The following is a 21,208-nucleotide window of genomic DNA, read 5'->3' as shown; positions in this document are numbered from 1 at the left end:
GCAAATAGTTATGCATGAACTTCAGTAAAACTACAAGTATAATAATAATAACTATTATTAGTAGTAGTATTATTCTGATGTGGCAAAGCATAAGTGCAGCTTCACGTCTATGAATGAACTGGATGGTTGTGATTAGTGTGTCCCTTCATCTGAGGCGACGCTGACCGTTGAGTCCCCGGCTCGCTGGGTGAGGTAATATGCAGGGTACTGACAGCTTAAGTCTACGATACAGACAGTTTATGAAGGCATGTTATGTGTTAATCTGACACTAGTTCTAGGAGGAGAATTAGTGCTAATCCCATGACTAGCCTGATAATTCCACTCACAATGAAACCCCACGTGTGGACAACATGAGTAAACACACACACACACACACACACACACACACACACACACACACACACACACACACACACACACACACACACACACACACACACACACACACACACACACACACACACACAATATGGACACAAGTGAGATGGTCTGGTCTGAAAATCAATGAAAGACAGGTAATAATTCTGAGACCGCACTGGATTAAGATTCATCTTAATTGGGACAGTTAATGCCCAGCAGTTGCAGAGATGGATTAGATACCTATTACAAAAACACTGAGATTAAATGCAGCTGAGACAGAGGGAAGGCCATAGTTGAATCAGAAACAATGGACCCCTGAGGCAGCTGGACCATTTGTTCAAGAAAATAAAAATAAACTGATCATAATGAACAGTTCACAGCATGTAACATTGGTTATCTTGTTGGTTATCTTGTACACTGATATTTCAGGACAACATTATGAAAATAAAGGTTTTTTTTGTTGTCGTTGTTGCTGGGAATCAATAGTAAAAAAAATATGAGCCAACATTTAACTTAGCAACAAAGCATCTTCAGCATTTTATTTCCCCTCTTTTTTACAGTTACTTTTTTTTGTCATCTCAGCAAAACTGCACAGTGTCCACTGTGAAACTATATTTTTAACATCATTACAATGTTTGTGTTAGAATGATGAGCCCAGTCCAGGCCTCTCTGTGCAGTGTTTTTTCTCCAGTTTCCTCCCATGTGTCCAAAAACTTTCAGAGTTTAATTGGACACTTTAAATTGCCCATAGGTATGAGTATGAGTCAATGTTTTTATTTCATCATTTTATCTCTATCTCTATATGTGGTGGACTGGCAATGGCCCTTTTCCCCTACACTCTTAGAAATAAAAGTGCTAAGTAGAACCATATAAGGTTCTTCAGCTTGTCCTCATAGGAGAACCCTTTTTGGAATCCTTTTGGAGGGTTCCACCAAGAACCATTTTAAAACCCTTTATTCAGGAAAGGGGTTTTAAAGGGTTCTCTGGATCAAAATGGTTCTTACTGGAACCATTAGTGTTACCAAGAACCCTTGAAAAACCCTTTCCTGAAGAAGCAAATGGTTCCAGGTAGAACCTCAGCCCTTGTAGAAGGACCCTTTTGGAACTCTTATTTCTAAGAGTGTATATCAGCTGGGATTGGCACCAGCAGCCCCACGACCCTCATGTGGAGGATAAAGCAGTAGATGATGAATGAATGAATGAATGAACTACAATAAGCTTAATGCTGATCTGTGATGGTTTATAATTATAAAATAGGGTCATAAGAAACATTTGGTTTATCGCAGCACAGAGCTAATAAACTAAATCAGATGAAACAAACAGACTTTGAAAAAAGGGACACAAAAACACAAAAAGTTAAACTAGCATCGTACCACTTATTTTGTTTAAACTGAACCTTTAAATACTAAGACTAACATTAGGGGGGGAAACAATGTAATTTGCTGAAGAAATGTCAACATGTCCGTCTCTAAAAAAATTTATGAAAATATTTTAGGGTTTAGTTTTTATCAGTTTTGTCATTTGTGAGTAATCTCACTGATCCAGGATTAGACAGGTTTAAGCAAACGGCAATTCTGTTTTGTTAGGGGCCATCATATATGTCTACTGCATTTTCTCTCCCTCCCTCCCTCTCTCTCTCTCTCGTGTGTGTGTGTGTGTGTGTGTGTGTGTGTGGGTGTTGAGAGTACATGAGACAGATCTTCAGAGTAAAGGGAGCATGGCAGGGAAGAGGCCCTGTGGCCCTCCGGACCTCTGGCCTCTGAGAGGTGAGACGTGTAGGCCTGTTGCTTATGGCATAGTAATCAGGATTAGGACATGTATATGTGGGATTAGCCTGAGTTAGCGGGGACCCTGCAGACCTCAACCTAACACCATCTGTCCAGACAGCGCATGCAGGTCTGTCCTCAACTCTGTCACTGACCCATTCTCTCTGTGTCATATTTGTCCATGTTTTATCACTCACCTTTTGGTCTTGTGTTGATGTCTGTCAGTTCTTGTCCACTTTTCCCCCAAAATCACTCTGGTCTGAGTGGATCTGAGCCTTAATCGTGCCGGGTTTCTCACACTCCCCACCAAGTCGCCCCTTTCATGGCCTCACTTGACTTTTAGAGCCACTCAGAAGATAAAAGTTGTCGGACATGAAACCAAGTTGACTGAGGTCAGAGGTGTTGGGCACTGATGGAAGATGCTGGAAGGAAAAGTTCACCCAAATTAATAGCACATATATGTGTGTGTGTTCATACAAAAACTGAGGTAATAACTTTAGTTCAATATCGTTGTCATGTCTACAAGATAAATATGAAGTGGATTGCAGTTCCTTTAGCATAGATTATAGCATAAAACTGGAGCTGACTTGCACAAAAAACATGAAGTAATAAAATATTGCAGTTTTATCTGGGATTTGTGTCAGACTTTTAGACCATATATTAAAAAAGTGGACATAGTCTTATGGTTTGTTGGTTGAAGCTAACCAGGAAGTAAGAATATATTAAATAGCCACCAGGGGGCATTTCTATGAGAAAATAAATAATTCTCACTTTATTTATGTCAGTTAACATTTTCATTATGAGTTAATGGTCTCAATCAATAGTTTCAGGTCTTCTTCAATAAAACACGATGTCAGGGTTGTGAATAATGTTGAAAGAACAGCACGTGTGACTGGAACCATTTGGATTGACAGCTGGTATCATCCAATGACTGTTATCAGTTGATATACCAACAAAACAATCTCTGAGACGTTATTTGAAGGTTGAAATCACCATTAAATGTCAAAATATTCCTATATAAAAGCCAGTCGTTTAAGGCTCAAAATGTATGTATTTCTAGAAGGGGATTCTTCACTTATTTGCATATGGATGTTATGTAAATGGCTGTAAAAGATAATGTATACTTTATCATTAATATTTTATAGTAGACAATAAGCAATCACAATGAGAATCAAACAGCTACAGCATCCAGTACAACAACTATTACCTCTAACCATTATGATAATCACAGTGTTGGATCTTAAAGGGCTAATTACTTAAATATACCTCTGGAAATCAGGCTGCAGTTTAGCACAGAGAACAGTGGCATGCTGTGTGTTGAACAAGTCGTACCTGAATGTGAGATACAGCTGCAGGACACACGTGCATGTGGCTGCAGATGCACATGGAGTGGCGATGTGATTGGCGTGACGCATGACGTAAGTTCCTCTGTGTGTCCCTCTCTCTCTCGCTCTCTTTGTCCCTCACCCTCGTGGGAGACCCTGTTGGTTTAGCCGCTAAGCTTTCCCCGGAAACACAAATGATGGGCAGATAGAGAGGTTAAACTAGAGAAAGAGGCAGAGAGGAACTGAAAGAAAAGACTAAAAACTGGTATTTCACATAATAAGGACCATTGTGTGTATAAAAGATACTCACTGTCTCCCTCAATATACTCCGCTAAACAGAAAATGTAAATGCTGACTTGTGAATTTATATTGAAATAAATGATTAAAAAAAACTCCTGTTTGTGTGAGCCTCGAGCTATTTCCATGAGTCAGCACGTTTGTTTGCCTTAAATAAATGTCCAGATCAGATTTGTGAAGGCATTATTAACTCACTGAGACACCATTAAGACCCAGAGAGACCCCGGATTAAAAGGTTCATCTTTTAAGGAGCACTGAGAAAACGCTTGTTGTGCGTTTCTCTCCCTCAGTGAGTGGATTAAAATAGGTGTAGAAGAAAACAGAATTAATTCTCAGCTTTTCGGCGTCGAGACAGGAGGTGAGAACTGTGTGAGAATAAAAACAACAGGTTGAAGACAGGAAGGAAAAAAAAGACTTGAAGAACAAAACACGAAAGAGTGCACAAAGCCAGTTACATACTAATATGTCCAACTATACAGTGACAAATTTATTCATTCTCTGATTCCATCCATACCAATCAATTTATTAAATACATACATGAATGTTTTCTGAAGACATGAAAACATGATGTGCATCTGATTCGTTATTGAATTTTGAGCAGATTTAGGGAGTTTTAAGACATTTTAAGACTTTCTGTTTAATCTATGGGGTTGCAGGTGATAAATAATTGTGACACAGTTCAAACAGTTTTTGTGGGGTTTTCTCTCCTGAAAGTTATGTCAAAGTCACAGTAATAGCATGATTTATGAGGTTAAAGAGGTTAACTGGTGAGTTTCAGCAAGTTACGGAGTTACAGATAGTCTCATAATCCACACTATCATTATTATAACCTCTTCACTGGTATGTGCTAAACTGAAGTTTTCCTACTGGCATTATTTCTTTGGCTGGTCCTCACTTACTTAACACCTTAAAATGTTATTTATGGAATTGTGGTTTATGTCAGGGTTAGGGTTAGTTAGTTGTGATGGTTAAGGCTAAAGTAAGGGGCCAGGAAATGCATTACATCTACGAGAGAGCCAAGATAATGGGTACTAACAAAAGAAATAAAGAGACATACAAATATATAGAACGATAAAACAGACACAGAGGGTGAGGGACATTGTCCTCGAGAGTGAACATGCCTGTGAACCAGGACAGAGGGACATCGAGGGAGAGAGAGAGAGGAGGGGATTGTTGCAAACAGGGATTTGCAGCAGAGGGGAAAGAAAGAAAGGGGGCAGTGTCAGAGTGCTATACACACTCACATTCACACATTCACACACACACACACACACACACACACACACACACACACACACCGTTTCCTGTGTGTCTCTTTCCAAAACTTGTCAGTCAACCAGTCAGTCAATTATATTTGTGGGGGCTTGTGTGTGTGTGTGTGTTGTGGGGATGTTGAAAAGAACTTATAACCATCCTTCATCTCTATGACCGAAGGTAAGATCATTGCATTCTCTTCTGTCTGTCACATCTGTCATGTCAGGCCTCAGCCTGCTTTTCATTCCACTTTATTCTCTCTTGTGTGTATGCGTGTGTGTGTGTGTGTGTTGTCGTCGCTATTTTTTGGGCTGCCTTTATGCCATGACTTTGGTCTGGAGCCAGACTGAGGCCTCCATGGAGCCCCACCACCGTTGGCTTTCTTTTACAATCCATTTCGAACCACGGGAGGCAAAAATAATGAGTTGTGCACCAGCGGCGTGAGTCAAAGGTGGATTTTTAATTAGGTGTTCATTGTGATCCTTATAATTACTATATCTGATGGTCTGTAATTAGTGTCGTTGTTGTCTAAATCTTTCTCTGAAGAGTTACCCCTGTAGCACATTGAAAAATACTGGACTTTTTATTGATGTTCAGAGAAGATGCCTTTTGAAAAAAGAAGTCTTTTGTTAGCTGTGACAGGCCCAGCTTTATTAGAATGATAATTAGACAATTTGTCACTGAAAAGCAGAGGAAACCTTCTAATTATTATATACACCTACATCTTTGACTGTATTTCTGTTTGAATGTTAAGTTCAGCATTGGATGTCAACATCAGCGTTAGCGTTCATCACTTATTTTATATAAACGTGTTTTGATTGATTTTAGAAAGTCTCTGGATTAAAGTATGAACCTGCTCATAATTGGATTTGGTCTCTGAGAGATCTTTCTGTCAAAAATGATTAAGCCCTTTGAGTTGTTGTGCTCCTGCGGGTTATGTTCAGTGGGCAGCTCTTTCTAGAAATACAAAGTATAAGGTGTTTTCCATTGAGAGGGAATTTACATTAGTGCATAAGCTGTAAAACTGACGAAAAGTGATTTCCTTCGCTGAGTTTGTGGATTTTATCTGGAATCAGTGGTATATATATATATATATATATATATATATATATATTTATTTTATTTATTTTTTTTAAAGCAACCAAGTTTTTCCTTGTCTTATATCACAAATATTTGCTTTATATAAGATACAAGAAAAGACAACTTTACTTCAGGATAAAGTCATAATGAACTTTTGTCAAAAGATTTTAAGTTAAATCACCTTTAAATTTGTATCTTGCTGGTAAAAAAAAAAACATTGTGGTGAAAACACGTAATTGTTTTATTTGATAGTAGATGTTTTAAATGGTTATCCATAATGTCATGTTGGAGTAGAATCGTTCCACAGACGGGCAACTGAGATGTCCACCACATCAGTGGTCTCATAACTTATCTGAAGCATTGCTGTATGACAAAGAAGCAACTTTAAAAATGTAATCTCGGATTAAAATCTTGGTAGAACATTGGGAGTAAGGTATGACTGTGACAGGATGAATGTATGGAATAATAGGCTACAGTATAGTATCTGTATACAGATCACCAGTAATATCTAACCATTGATAACCTAAAGCCAAACAAAATTGTCATCTGTCCTTTACTTTTTGAGTCATGCTGCTCACAAAAACATCACCTCCTTTGAGTTTATAATGGCAGTTTAAAATGAAAACCAATGAATTAATCCAGTACTAACAGCTAAAGTACCTGACGTAAAGGGCGCTTAACGTGTAGCATCATTCTTTGGCCTTGTCCTCATGTTCTAAACAGTCTGTTTTTCTTCCTCCTCTCCTTCAAGACAAGAGACACAAAGACAAGGACAAGGGGACATATTGTTTCTCTCAGAGGAAACAGGTCACTTTCCTGACTTCACCACTGCTGCTGTCTATGAGCTGCACCGGGGCAGAGGAGTGGACTTCCCAACAATCTTGACACTCAGAAAAACACTGTTGAAGCTCCACAGTCGGCAGCAGCAGCTGAGATCATGTCCTCGCCTTCCCTCCCCATGCCACCTCTCCCCCCGAGCCCCCTGGCCATGGAGTACCTGAATGACTTTGACCTCCTCAAGTTTGAGGTGAAATCTGACACTCCTCCACTCCCTCCACCGTGTTCGTATCCCAAATCCGGCCTCGCCCACGACCCCTCCAGCTCTCCGTACACCGGCCACCCTCCACAGGACTCCAGCTTGAGTTCCAGCCCGTACAACTCTCTGCCACCCTCGCCGACGCTCAGCGACGCTCACCCACCACCTTCGGGCTCTTCTTCATCCTCCTCCTCCATCTCCTTCCCCCTCTCCATCTCTAACAGCTTCACCTCTGGCATCAGCTCTGGTTCTCAGGGGAACGTGGAAGGCAGCCCGGGTCACGGCGGACCTCAGGGGCCCACTCCGGCTTCGTTGGAAGACCTGATTTGGCTGGCAGCCTTACAGCAACAGTTTGGAGGAGAGGTGACAGGGCCTGCCACTCTGCTGGGAGCCTTAGGTGGAGTACCGGAGAGGGGTGACAGGGAGCGGGGGCCCGGGAATGGCTTTCTGGGCTGTGAAGATGCTGTGGAGGCCTTACTGAACTCTGCTGCTGCAGCTGTCAGCTCACAGGTACCATGCTCTCTCTATGATTCTTTCCCTCATGTACATCTCCTCCTCTGCCTCTTCATCATTATCTGTGCCCTTCTCTACATTTAGTTTCCAGGTCTTTCCCAGAGTTCAAGCTGCAGCCTGGGAGACTCTGGCAGCGACAGCGGAGGCGACATCTCCTGCGCCAAGGGGACAGACATGAGTCATCGTCCGCTCGTCTTCCTCTCGTCGGTCCCCGGCTCGCTCCCCAACACGGCCCATGCCTCAGGTCCCTACCAACAGCCCCTCAGCCCCCAGGGCCGCCTCCATCACCACCAGCATCACCATCAGCTGCACCATCCACACCTCCAAATGCATGCAAACCATCAACCTCATCACCACCCACATGTTAATCAGGTACAGTGGGGAAACACTTATGCTCATCAGTCTAGATTAGATAAGAGAGGCCCGTGATGATAATGACACTCAGAAGGAAGAGGTAATCAATAAACTGTGTAGGAGGCGAGAGAAGCAACGTGAGAAAACAAAGGCACCTGAAGTATTAGAGGGCTGAGCGGAAGGAGATAGGGATCGTGTGGTGAAGGATTAGGATTAAGACATCTGAACATGGTTATTAATGTATTAATGTCTGCGTCTATGTGAGGCATCACTATACAGGCTGCTCTTTATATGGCAGCAGGAGTCTGTCTGTCTGTCTGTGAGGGCAAAATATCTTCATTTCCAATGATGAAAATGTTTCTTTTGGAAACACTTAGAATGTGGTGTCTATAAGAAGCAGAGATGCTGTAATGCAGGTGTGAAGACATTTAAATGTGTTCTGAATGAACTACCTTTTTTATCATTACAAGTATTTAAATATATATCCAAGAATACATGACTGTGGTTCAACAGGAGGTGTTGTAGTTGTTAGAAAAACTACTATTTTAGTCATTTTAATCTACACTTTTAGAAATAAGGGTTCCAAAAGGGTCCTTTTACAAGGACTGAGGTTCTACCAGGAACCATTTGCTTCTGAAAAACACTTTGCCCCGAAGAAAGGGTTTTTCAAGGGTTCTTGGTAACACTAATGGTTCCAGTAAGAACCATTTTGATCCAGAGAACCCTTTAAAACCCCTTTCCTGAATAAAGGGTTGTAAAATGGTTATTGGTGGAACCCTCAAAAAAGGGTTCCAGGTAGAACCTTTATAAAAAGGTTGGAGCCAAAAAGGATGAGGACAAGACGAAAAACCTTATATGGTTCTACTTAGCACTCTTATTTCTAAGAGTGTAGCAGTGAGGAATCACATTTCACTTTTGAAGTTTATTGGCTCACATCAGGCAGACACTTTAATATAGTAACCACATTTTTATACTGTGCTATGATTTGTTATAAACCATCTGTTAACTATTTTACTTCCAAGTACACAAGTATTAATGTCCTTGAACAATTACTGTATACATTTAGTGACTAAATGTGATCTGGACATTCTCTGTGTAATAAAAACACAGGTAAATAAAGGTTGTAACCTGTATTCTGGTTGATCAAGATGTCTGGGTGGATTTCTATGTGGAGCACAGTGACAGCTTATGATAATATCTGCTATTATTGCTGCGCATAATCCTGATAACTGTCACCCACACTTAGTCAGATTACATGACAGATTATGGACATGTGGTGCCGAGATGTGGCCCCTGACACGCACACACATTGACATATCACAATGTCCAACAGCAATAGTGTAGTAGTATATGGAAATCATCATTTTCAGCATGTGTCTTGTTAATAGTTCACATTGAGGGCCCGGCATATTCTCTTTCTGACTTCCCCTCCATCTGTCCAACAGTCTGGAGCCAACGACCGCTTCTCTGACGAGCAGCTGGTGAACCTGTCGGTGCGAGAGCTCAACCGACACCTGCGCGGAGTGAGCAAGGACGAGGTGGTGCGCTTGAAGCAGAAACGCCGCACGCTAAAGAACCGTGGCTACGCCCAGTCGTGTCGCTACAAGCGCTTACAGCACCGCCACGCTCTGGAGTCAGAGAAACATGTGCTCACGCAACAGGTACATGCACACACATCTGCAGGCCTGTGACTTTCAGTGAAATCCTCCAGCACATAAAGGCCTCAGCTGACCCTAAGTTCACTTCACTGTCTGCCACTCTAACAATCCCAGGGCTGTGTCTGACCTCAGGCAAAAAGGGACCTGGAGGCCTTATATTAAAGCAAATTGTTTGTGGCCCCTGGCCGCAAGAAAAACTGATTGTTTTCCACACCCTGTTGCATCGCCTCTGGGCAGCCCTGAACATCCCCATCCTTACCGTAAAGCTCCATTCTGTAACACTGACTGGTAGAAATTGAATATACTACCCACAAGCATGTTTTTATGAAGTCTCTTTCACACCAAAATGAGTGGGTTCATCCACTACAAAAGGCACATTATACCAATGTGCGGGAAACAGAAGGGCGAAAAAACATGCAGTGGCTTAGTATTTAGTATATTTTACCCCAGTCCATCGAGAGCACTGTCCCAAGTTGTAAAAAGCAAGGTTCGACACCAACATTCATGATTAATGGCTAGGCTAACGGGCTAACGGCTGGGAAATGATTACACATCAAAGTGTTGATGCCGAAAATGATGCAGGAATTAACGTGTTCACCCAAATCCTAAGTTCCCACCAATGCCGACTGGGAGCTAAGCCAATAAAAGTCTGGATTTTATTGCAGAATTTGAAAATGACTGAGGAAAAAGAAAATACCAACTGCTTAAAAAACAATTTCTTTTAACCAGTAGGATTGGGTATAAGTGCATAAATACATTTTGCAACATGAGAATAAGTCTTCCGTACGTGTCATCTTGCGCCGCCGTGTTTCTACAGCAGCCCGAAACAGATAAACCATATAGGCAGAGCACGCATGTTGCATTTAGAAGCGGAAGCTTACTATGCAAACAAAGAAGAACAACATCCTTTCTGGTATGCGACGGCCACCATAGTTCCCTAACACGCTCGGGATAGGGAGGGGTGAGCAAGAGGAGACCCCCGTTTGCTGGACTCTTGCATAAGTCACTGTCCTCGTCTTTTAAAAATTCCTGACATGACAATGAACCAGCAAAGCCCAGAGAAATGACCGTCTTTCCTTTGCTTTCTCCTCCACAGCTGGAGCAGCTGCAGTGCGAGCTGAGCCGAGTGCTGAGGGAGAGGGACGCCTATAAGACTCGCTATGAGAAGCTTCTCAACACCAACCGCAGCAATGGAGGCGATGCCCCGAAAACCTGCACCACCAGCAACAACAACAACAACAACAACAACAACAACAACCCACCTTCCCCACCCCCTGACTACTATCTCTGAGTTTCACCCACAAGGAAACGAGAAGAAACCCAGCCAATATGGAGCGATCAGTGAGGAGCAATCAGGCTTAGGAAACAAAGATGTGTGTGTGTGTATGTGAGGTGTGTGAACGTGTGTGTGTGTGTGTGTGTGTGTGTGTGTGTGTGTGTGTGTGTGTGTGTGTGTGTGTGTGTGTGTGTGTGCGTGTGTGCAAGAGGGAAAGTGAAAGAGAAAGAGACACTGGTGGGCAGTTTTGGGGCGACACAGCTGTGAAATTCACCCCTGAGTGAATAGTTATTACAGGGACTTAGCATTAGACGGGGGTGCCTCATGAAGTAGGTTTTACTCGACTGTGAATAGTTGCACAAAGACCGGCTGAGAGCTCTTTGAGAACTTTTGACGGATGTTAGTGCAACAATGGACAACATATGAAAATGTAATTTGAAAGAAGAAAAAAAGCTTTAAAAGTCTTTGACACTGCTGAGCATTTCATCTCTGCAATATAATGTAGCTGCAATGTACTTCCAACATGAGTGTTTGAGGCTCATATTGTAGTTTTTTTTTTTTAATGATAAGCTGCTAAAGCTGCAGATGTGAGTAGTGCAGTGGTGCTGGATGTGGAGTGATATGGGCTTGGATAATTCACAGTTGCCTACCAAAGTGTTTGAGCTCACCGGGACTTGTTATTCTCCGTAAAAGATGAATAATCCTAGATTTAAGAATGTACTCCGATATCTTTCATGGGACTCTTCCAGTGACTGTGCTAAAAGAGTAGGGGGGATGGTTTTTTTTAGCAAAGTTCAAAATTTTGAATGAAATTGTGACTTTTAGCCATGAACAGAGAAGACTTGCTGTTTGCTCTGGATAATTGTTTTTGTTTTAAGAAGTGAAGCTGGCGGCTGCTTATCAGAGAAGCAAAGTGAAAGCATCAGAGAAACCAATCACAACGCGCAAACACAGAGAAATGAAGTGTGGCTTGTGATTTGTGTGATTGTGTCCAGTTCTCCAGATGATACAATCTGCGCAGATTGAACTTTTCCATTTTAATGCAACATGTCACCACCACAGAGCCGGGCCACTGTGGCATCTGTGGGCTGCTCCACATGCAACACACAATCAACAATGCAGGAAGTAAAAGGCAATAAAAAAAACTTTCTTAACTATACCATGGAATCACTGGGTTCATGCATTAATTAGAACTATTTATTATTGGGTGTAGTTTAAATAAATCGTTCTCTTATTTATTCACTTATTTATTCAGTATTTATTGTGTATTTATGTGTTGATTCGAATTATTTGACTGGGTTTATTTTATTAGTGTGTATTTTTACTTTCTGACAGTTCATTATTAAATCATCCTATTGTAATTATAGAATGGCCTTATTACCAAAAAAAATGGCCATTCTTGTGGTACCCTGCTCCTGTTGTAGTGTGGTTTCATAAGCATATGAAATAAACAAAGTACTTTATCAAAACCTGACCTGACGTGCTGTGCCGTGTTTTGTTTTCACTTTGCACAGGTTTTGACCTCGTCTCTCTCCGTTCACCTATCTGAACATCTCCCCTCTCCCTGCAGCCTCATCCCCTGCTCCATCCCTCTGTTTATCTGTGTCTCTCTCGACTCTATAGTGAGGCAGTGACCCTGGCTGTTGCACTGTTCAGGATGACCTCATATTCAGCTCTACCTCCATCTCTCGCTCTCTCTCTCTCTCACACTCTGGCCTGTACAATAGAAGCAGGATTAGGGCTATAATAGCGTCCTGGCTGCTCACTGCCGGAGCCCATTGTGGCTTTGTGTGGGAGGGACAAACCACTGCTCACGGCCACACTCACATTCTGACTGACAAACGTGCTCATATTCACTCATTGGATCAGGGTGTAGATTATTTTATTTTTTTACTTTAAATTTAAAGTAAATGAGCCATTCAAGGGACATGTCATGTGGCGATAGACTGATATTGATATTTGGTATAATTGGTAGGCAGGTCAGTCGGTTGTGATATCTGTTTGTACAAAAATACAACATCCAAAATGACACATTTTCCACATATTATATCCACCTGAGGAACTCACAAACTAAAACTAAGCCAGCAACTTTGGAATAGACTTGCATTACACTGCCCCCTAGCGGCAAATCTTCATATCACTGCCATCTTCCAGAGGTCAAATAGAGGGATCTGGGGGGGGGGAGTTACACTGTGTGGGACTTTTCTGCTACGTGGTTGTTTGAGTTTCTGTTATTCCAAATCAGTGAACATTATATACATTATTATTATTATCATTATCTAGCACCAACAACCATACCGTACGCTCAAAGTCACTTAAATGACCTTTCTTCTCCATTCTGACACTGAGTAGGCCTTATATTCCTGCCATGTGTGTGGTGGTCTGGTTAGATATGCGAGTGTACAGATGTATATGGTTGCTTTTTTTATACAAAGATCTTCAGAGTATGTGTATAATCTTATAGATTAGTGTTCTAAACAATCAACGTATGTCCATGATGAAATGCCTGGGATATTTTTTTAACAAATCTAAGAGGAGAGGAGATGGCTTATAGAAAACAAGCTGAGACAGAGAGCATCTTTGTGCAGGAGACAGCTCTGCCTCCTGCTGACTCCACCTCAGCTCACGCTCAGTGACTCTGTGCGCGTGAGTTCCCACGAGGGGTGGACAGACTCTCTCTCTCTCCCTCTCTTTTTTCTCCCTCTCTTTCCCTCTCTCTCTCTCTCTCTCTTGTAGAAAACACAATCCAGGTGTATTGAGGAGAGAGCATCCATGCAGTGAGTCAATGTGAGGGGGGACAGCACGGACCTGTGCAGAACTGGACCTGGGCTCCGCGTGCGCGAGAGAGAGAGAGGGATCTGCTCACTTTGTAGTTGCCGACAGTCGCCTGACAGGTGAGAGGAGAGAGAGACTATTCCGGGCTGCTCGCCTTGTGCTGAGGTTCATGAAGTGAGTGTGGGGTTGGGATGAGGGGGTGAAGGAGAGAGGGAGGAGGAGAAAGAGGAGGGTTTTCCCGTGTCTTTACACCCCGATCGCTTAATTTCCGTTTGCAGATGCCGACAGATGTGCCCGAAGACAGACTCAACAGCGAGGAGAAGGCGACCACGGTAGGATGAGATGGGGATGCTCAAAAAAAAGCTCCCATACGTGATATGGAAGAAGTGATTGTTTGAGTTTGATTATGTTTAATGTTAGACATGTCAGCTTAATCCGCTGCTTCACAGAGGGTGTATTCAACTGTGTGTGTGTGTGTGTGTGTGTGTGTGTGTGTGTGTGTGTGTGTGTGTGTCTAAGACCTTTTCTGGCATAAACACTGACCTCGTCAGGACCTCAACCTGGTCCTAATGAGGCAGTTTCTGAGGGACTGGTTCAGTTAATGCAATAATATATGATAATAATTGTGTAACAAAGTGTAACGCTTTGTTTCACATGTCCACGCAGATGGAAGTTAATGTCCAGAACCTGTGTGTGTGTGTGTGTGTGTGTGTGTGTGTGTGTGTGTGTGTGTGTGTGTGTGTGTGTGTGTGTGTGTGTCCAGGTATTACTAATGTTTTGGGGACCTTAACCTGTTTACACAGTCATATTATGGTGACTTGTCTTCCTTATGGAGAGAAAAGCAATTCCTCATAACGTTGATTACTACATTTTAAGGTGAAGATATGTGAGTGTGTGTGGGTGGTGCATGGAGGTGGTGTCCTGAATTGCAAAACACTGGCCAGCCAATTCCTAACTTGTATCATTAAATCCATCTTTTTGCATCTTGAGCAGCATTAGATAGTGGCTATCTATCTATCTATCTATCTATCTATCTATCTATCTATCTATCTATCTATCTATCTATTAACCTACCTATCTATCTATCAACCTACCTATCTACAAACCTACTTATCTACCAACCAACCTGCCTACCTACCAACCTACCTATCTGTTAACCTACCTACCTACCTACCTACCTACCTACCTACCTACCTACCTACCTACCTACCTACCTACCTATCCGTTAACCTACCTACCTACATACCTATCTACCTACCAACCTACCTACCTACCTATCTCTCTACTTACCAACCTACCTACCTACCTACATACTTACCTACCTATCCGTTAACCTACCTACCTACCTACATATCTCTCTACTTACCAACCTACCTACCTACCTGCATCTTGAGCAGCATTAGATAGTGGCTATCTATCTATCTATCTATCTATCTATCTATCTATCTATCTATCTATCTATCTATCTATCTATCTATCTATCTATCTATCTATTAACCTACCTATCTATCTATCAACCTACCTATCTACAAACCTACTTATCTACCTACCAACCTGCCTACCTACCAACCTACCTATCTGTTAACCTACCTACCTACCTACCTACCTACCTACCTACCTACCTACCTACCTACCTACCTACATACCTATCTACCTATCTACCTACCAACCTACCTATCTCTCTACTTACCAACCTACCTACCTACCTACCTACCTACCTACCTACCTACCTACCTACCTACCTACCTACCTACCTACCTACCTACCTATCTACCTACCTACCAACCTACCTACCTACCTACCTACCAACCTACCTACCTACCTATCTCTCTACTTACCAACCTACCTACCTACCTACCTACCTACCTACCTACCTACCTACCTACCTACCTATCTCTCTACTTACCAACCTACCTACCTACCTACCTACCTACCTTCCTACCTACCTACCAACCAACCTACCTACCTACCTACCTACCTATTTAACAACCTACCTACCAACCTACCTATCTATTTACCAACCTACCTACCCACCTACCTACCTACCTACCTACATATCTATCTATCTACCAACCTACCTACATATCTATCTATCTACCAACCTACCTACCTACCTACCTCCCAACCTACCTACCGATCTACATCCTTTATGGATGGGTAATGGACATAAAAGTCTCCCTTCAGTTTCTGTATAAGAAAAGAATCACAGTGACTGTCCCTCGATGTTTCTCCTTCAGTGTGAAAGTATGACTCTGGCCAGCACCCCGACTGTACGCAGAGGAAGCACTCCACTGCCAATCAAGCACCAGCTCAGACGAGAAGAAGCCGTCCACGATGACGGCGACTGGACCTCAGGTGCAGCCGGGCCTTCTGCTTCGCCCGTCAGCTTCAGTCCGGCCATGGACGACATCCTGACTGTGACAGTGGAGGGGAGACCCGACGGGCCTCTCAGGATCGCCCTGCTGGGGCAGAACGGGGTGGGCAAGTCTTCACTGGCCATCGCTCTCGCCGGGGACATGGACAGGACTGCGTCTGTGGATTCTGACGGTACAAAGCTGTCTGCCTTGAAAAGACTTAATCTGTATTGCAGAGTGGAGAGGCGGCCCACTGTGTCGTGACTTACACAGTGAGGCGGCAGGTAAATAAATGCCACTTCCCATCTCCCGTCTGAGACCTAACTGCTGCTCTTCCCTGTCCTTAGGGGAGGGTTATGTTCGCACAGTCACAGTGGATGATGAGGAGAGCGCCATCATTATCTATGACAACTGGAGACAGGTGAGAGGAAAACCACTTCAACCACAACCTCACTGCTCCCTCATTAGGCCACTGAATCAACTGTGTACTGTGATATGTACTGTGTATATAGACACACATATTCATATATACTCTTTATATGTACATGTATGTATATAAGTCTACAATCATTTGGATTCATGCTTTGCTGTGTAAGCAGATACACTTGAAAAAAAAAAAATAAGACAACCAGAGCAAAATACACTTAGTAAATCCAATAATGCATATAGTTAAAGATAAAATATATTGGGTATAAATGGGTAATAAAAAAAAAAGGTTATGCAAAAAAAAAAGAAAGTGCAGTGCATAAGCAGAATCTTGCTTGCCTGCATATGCAGCATGTACAGTATATAGGTGTTGATATGGTCTACGGAGCACATTTCACTGTTTTGTGTACTTGACAGCAATACTAAAATAGAAATAGCTGCCAAGCTTCGAGAAATCATGTGGTAAAAGAAAAAAAGATGACAACAAACCTCCTGCATCTGCATGACGGAGGAAAGCTCATTATCAGGTTGTTTGGTACACTTTCTCCTCTTCTCCCTCGAGTGCAGTTCAGAGGGATCATGGGATCTGAATAAGACGGAGAGGGAGAAAGTCATGTCAAATGGCTGCATTCGTGTTTTCATTCTGGTGGCTGTGTGGGGAAATGGTGAATATTCACAGCAAGAAGGTCACCGGTTCTAATCCCTTTCTTTATGGAGTTTGCATGTTCTCCACATGGGCACTTCGGCTTCTTTCCACTGTCCAAAGACGTTCAGTTTGGTGATTAGATTAATTGGATGATCTAAATTGACTGTAGGTGGTAATGTGAGAGTGAATGTTTGCTTTGTGATGTCCGGCTCCAGTCCTCCCCACCACCCTCATGTGAAGGATAAAGTGATAAAAAAAAAAATGAGTGAATGCGATGGGGACACAGTAATGGTTGCCTCTGGAGGAAGAAGCTGCCTCTGGTCTGACTCAATTCTAGACTTAAAAATAATAAAATTAAATGAAAGGTCGATGGACCAGGGCTGGCGGATCAAATTAAAGACAGAATGAGATTTAGCCTGTTTTCTGGGAAAGATTACTCTGGGGCTTTTTTAGATTTCGACATTTTTATTTCTTTGCTGCTTGGAGAGTGTCATTAAGGACGTGAGGTGTGTTGTAGATTGTGTTTCCCCACACAGTAGTAATTTCTCCTCAGCCACTGGGAGGTTTAGATCCAGCCTGCATTTATACTGTCATTCTGCAAGTATAGGTTGTGGAAACGGTGTTTATGAGAAGAGCGGGAAATAAAGACCTCTGTGATAAAACAAATGTTGTTGTTGTTTAAAAAGATTGTTAAAGTAAGACTCAGCAATTATCATGGTAGCACTCTAGTACGTGGTGATGTTCCCAAAATTGCCATCAGTAAATTAGATTTAATTAGTTTTCATATTTTTATTTTGGTTTGTTGTTTTAATTTTATAATTTACAGAAAACAGTGATGAGGTCTTCTGTAGCCCTTCTGCTTTCAGATATGGTCTTCTGCATATCCTGTTCTGTAACTAGTGGTTATATTCCTAAAGAACTGCTGCTTACTGGATATTTTCTCATTTTTTTGGCCCACAGATGGCTCTGTGTGTGACAAATCACAGTGGATAAGCTGTTTTTTGAGATACTACGACCAGCCCATGTGATTGGCTAATTAGATATTTGCACCGAATACATGAATAAGTGAGTGTACATGAATAACTTACACAGCGTTTGTCTCTGTCCCTCAGGACCTGTCGGCTCTGCAGTGCGAGGTGTGCGTCCTGGTGTTCTCGGTGACCGACAGGCGAAGCTTCCACCGCACTGCTCAGCTCCGACTCCTCCTGAGAGAGACTCAACCTCAGACTCCCATCATCCTCGTTGGTAACAAGAGCGACCTTGTCCGCACGCGCGAGGTCACCTCGCAAGGTAAGTGGGGGGGGTTGCTCCTGTCCGCTTTTAGTCACTTTCGTCTTCACAGCTTGTGTTGACACTGTCTGTGTTTATCTGTGTCGGTAAACAATAATGTGGGGAGAAATATTGTTTCAGTGTTTCAGTGTGGGAGTACAAGGGGAGCCAAAAAGCGCATAATGTGCCGCCTGTTCACATTCAAGCATGTTTTCCAACGCACATGCTGTGCAGCTACAGCATATATTCAATTCAATTCAACTGTATTTGTATAGTGCCAAATCACAACATACATTATCTCAAGGCACTGTACAGACGACATTATAGAGAGGAGAGAAACACAACAATTCAGACAATGAGCAAACACTGAGGCATCAATGGAGAGAAGAAATGTTTGACGATAGCAGACTCAAAGATGTGCAGCATCTGCCTCGACCGGTTGGGGTGAAAGGAAAAATGGGGGGACAGAGGAGAGGGGAAGGGGGAGGTGAGGTAGCGATAGAAGAGAGAGACCAGTAACAGAAATACAACAATTGACAGCACTTGTAATGCGTAATTGTATATTGTATGTTTTGGATATCAACCATCCAGTGGCTCCTTCACCTGTGGTTCTCCCTAAGGTTTCTACCTATTTTTCCCTGTTATAAGGGTTTTTTCCCCTGGTAGTTTTTCCTTACCCTGGTCAAGGGTCTAAGGACAGAGGCTCTTACCAACCAAATCTCTATAATTAACAGCTCTGAACTGATTTCACATCAGATGTAAAATACTATTTTAGTGTAGATGTAGCAACGACGCCTGCTTTAGGTACAGACAAAGAAATCACACTTTTTTCCCTAAAATACTTGCTCCTGTTGGGTCCAACTGCTCATAGAAAGAGGTCAACACGACAGACTGTACTGTAGCACCTACTGTAAGTCTTAAAAAAGCACACCACCTGCCTTCATGAAAGCATACACTTTTAATCATTAGCTCACTGTTTACAAGTGCATTTTACCTTGTGTTGACCTCACACAGAGAGCACTTCAACACCCTCTCTAACCAAATCTCATATTACAGCTCTTTTTTTTTTTTACAGTAGGGAAAGCAGCATAACTGTCATTTTTAAATTATACAAAACACTGATCGTCTAAACGCTATATGTCCAAAGCCCTGACAATACCTTTTACTCATCTTTTCACTGCAGAGGCCATGTCCAGCGCCGCCCTCTTTAACTGCCTGTACCTGGAGATCTCTGCCTCTCTGGATCACCGCACCCCAGAGGTCCTGGAGTGTGCGGTGCGGCTAGCCAGGGGCCAGTCCCCGTGGCCCCCGGGGACTAACGTGGAGGACTTGAGCGGAGGAGGCCAACGTGAAAGCATCACCTCCCGTGCCAAACGTTTCCTGTCCAGCCTGGTGCCGCGGTACCCGCGAGAGCGAGACATGGGCAAGTTCCTGAGGCAGAAATCCCGCTCTTGCCACGACCTGGGGGCCCTGTGATCGGGGCTGAAACAGGGAGTTTTCATGGATAGATCGGTGATAGAGCAGAGATCGCTGGAGCGATGTCACCACCATTGTGTGCATCCGGCAGTAGAAAACAGGGAGAACGTCAACAATGGTAGTAGTGATGTAGAGAATTTTTGTATAAACGTCCGAATAAACAAAAAGAGAAAAGAAGCTAATAGTACACTTGTACACCACATGTAAATAAAGTGTAATTGTGATAGTTAACCTCCACCCTTATAACTTTAAGAGCTAAATAAATTTTTTGAGTCCTGCATTTACTTTATTTTTTTTGCTTTGACCTCTTTCATTTAACTTTTAAACAACAAGAAAAGCAGTTCTAACATAATTACAACACACATATTCATAACCCACTAGTGGGTTGACTTTGCTGATGATTCATGTTGTGTTCCATTTAGTCTGAGCCATCGTGGTATCCATGGGGACGGAGAGCAGTAAAACAATGACAGGGACAGTTGGGAGAGAAGGGAATAGGCGATTAAAAAAGAAAAAACAACATAAAGTGGACCTACAAAGCTCAGTGTGGCAATGAGCGAAGGTGACGAGTGGGACCAGCAGATTATTGTATATGGAGTGACTGTTGCCAAGCTACGGTTGTCATAGTGACGTGGAATCACTGAGACATAAACATTACATCCAATTTAGCTCTGTGGTTTTACCCCCGTTTATCTTTGGAGATGAGAGAGCTGATTCTGGCACAGAACAGAACGCATTTCACAGCATAATATTCCAACGCAGAGGCCTCTCTGTACTCATCTGTATCACTCTCTCTACCCACGGCACTTCCATCCTCCCACTGCCACCCACACGTGAGCCACAAATCTAGAGCATCACAGGTTAGAACGCTCATTTGTTATCATCATAACGGGAGTGTTGTGCTGTAACGGAGGTAAAATGAAACGGTGGCCTGATATTCTGACTCATTCCCTTGGCTGCACACTCCTGGAACTGATTGAGAGGTTAGGATTCCTGGATCCTCATCATGAGCCGTGGGTTCCTTCTTGTGGCTGAAAGGAGGTGTTGCACGCGAGCCGAAAATAACAGCACGCGGATGTTTGTACTGTACTAAGATAACAGCTCGTCGTCCCAGTTATTACATTGTTCTCACACCACATTCACTGAGAGAGAGAGAGCATGTGAGACACGGATTCATATAATTGTTCCTCTGCACTGAGACCAAAAAAAAAAAAGCTGATTTGTTTGGAGCACACTTGATGTTGCAAGGGTTTTATCTTCACTAAAAATGTGTCATTATCATCACCTGCATTCATAGAACATGCAGTTGCTGAATGGATGTGAAAAATTGGTGATCAAATGTT

General features: G+C 42.7%; 2 protein-coding genes across 2 annotated transcripts; both read left to right on the top strand.

Annotated features, from left to right (window-relative positions):
- Nucleotides 1-7,019: 7,019 nt before the first annotated feature.
- On the top strand, nt 7,020-10,934 carry nrl (neural retina leucine zipper; the record flags this gene model as incomplete). Its single annotated transcript, XM_083888202.1, has 4 exons — nt 7,020-7,628; nt 7,716-8,003; nt 9,431-9,646; nt 10,740-10,934. The coding sequence occupies 4 exons, from the start codon at nt 7,020-7,022 to the stop codon at nt 10,932-10,934; spliced, it is 1,308 nt and encodes a 435-aa protein (XP_083744328.1).
- Nucleotides 10,935-13,972: 3,038 nt separating this feature from the next.
- Nucleotides 13,973-19,865, top strand: LOC310925697 (GTP-binding protein REM 2-like; the record flags this gene model as incomplete). The annotated part of the gene is made up of 5 exons (XM_083887703.1): nt 13,973-14,026; nt 15,932-16,241; nt 16,396-16,469; nt 18,233-18,410; nt 19,573-19,865. The coding sequence occupies 5 exons, from the start codon at nt 13,973-13,975 to the stop codon at nt 19,863-19,865; spliced, it is 909 nt and encodes a 302-aa protein (XP_083743829.1).
- Nucleotides 19,866-21,208: the final 1,343 nt, after the last annotated feature.

This window comes from Microchirus variegatus (assembly GCF_963457635.1).
Source record: "Microchirus variegatus genome assembly, chromosome: 4".
In the NCBI taxonomy this organism is placed as follows: Eukaryota; Metazoa; Chordata; class Actinopteri; order Pleuronectiformes; family Soleidae; genus Microchirus; species Microchirus variegatus.
Note: the sequence above shows the minus strand (reverse complement) of the source record. Positions and strands in the feature narration are given on the sequence as shown.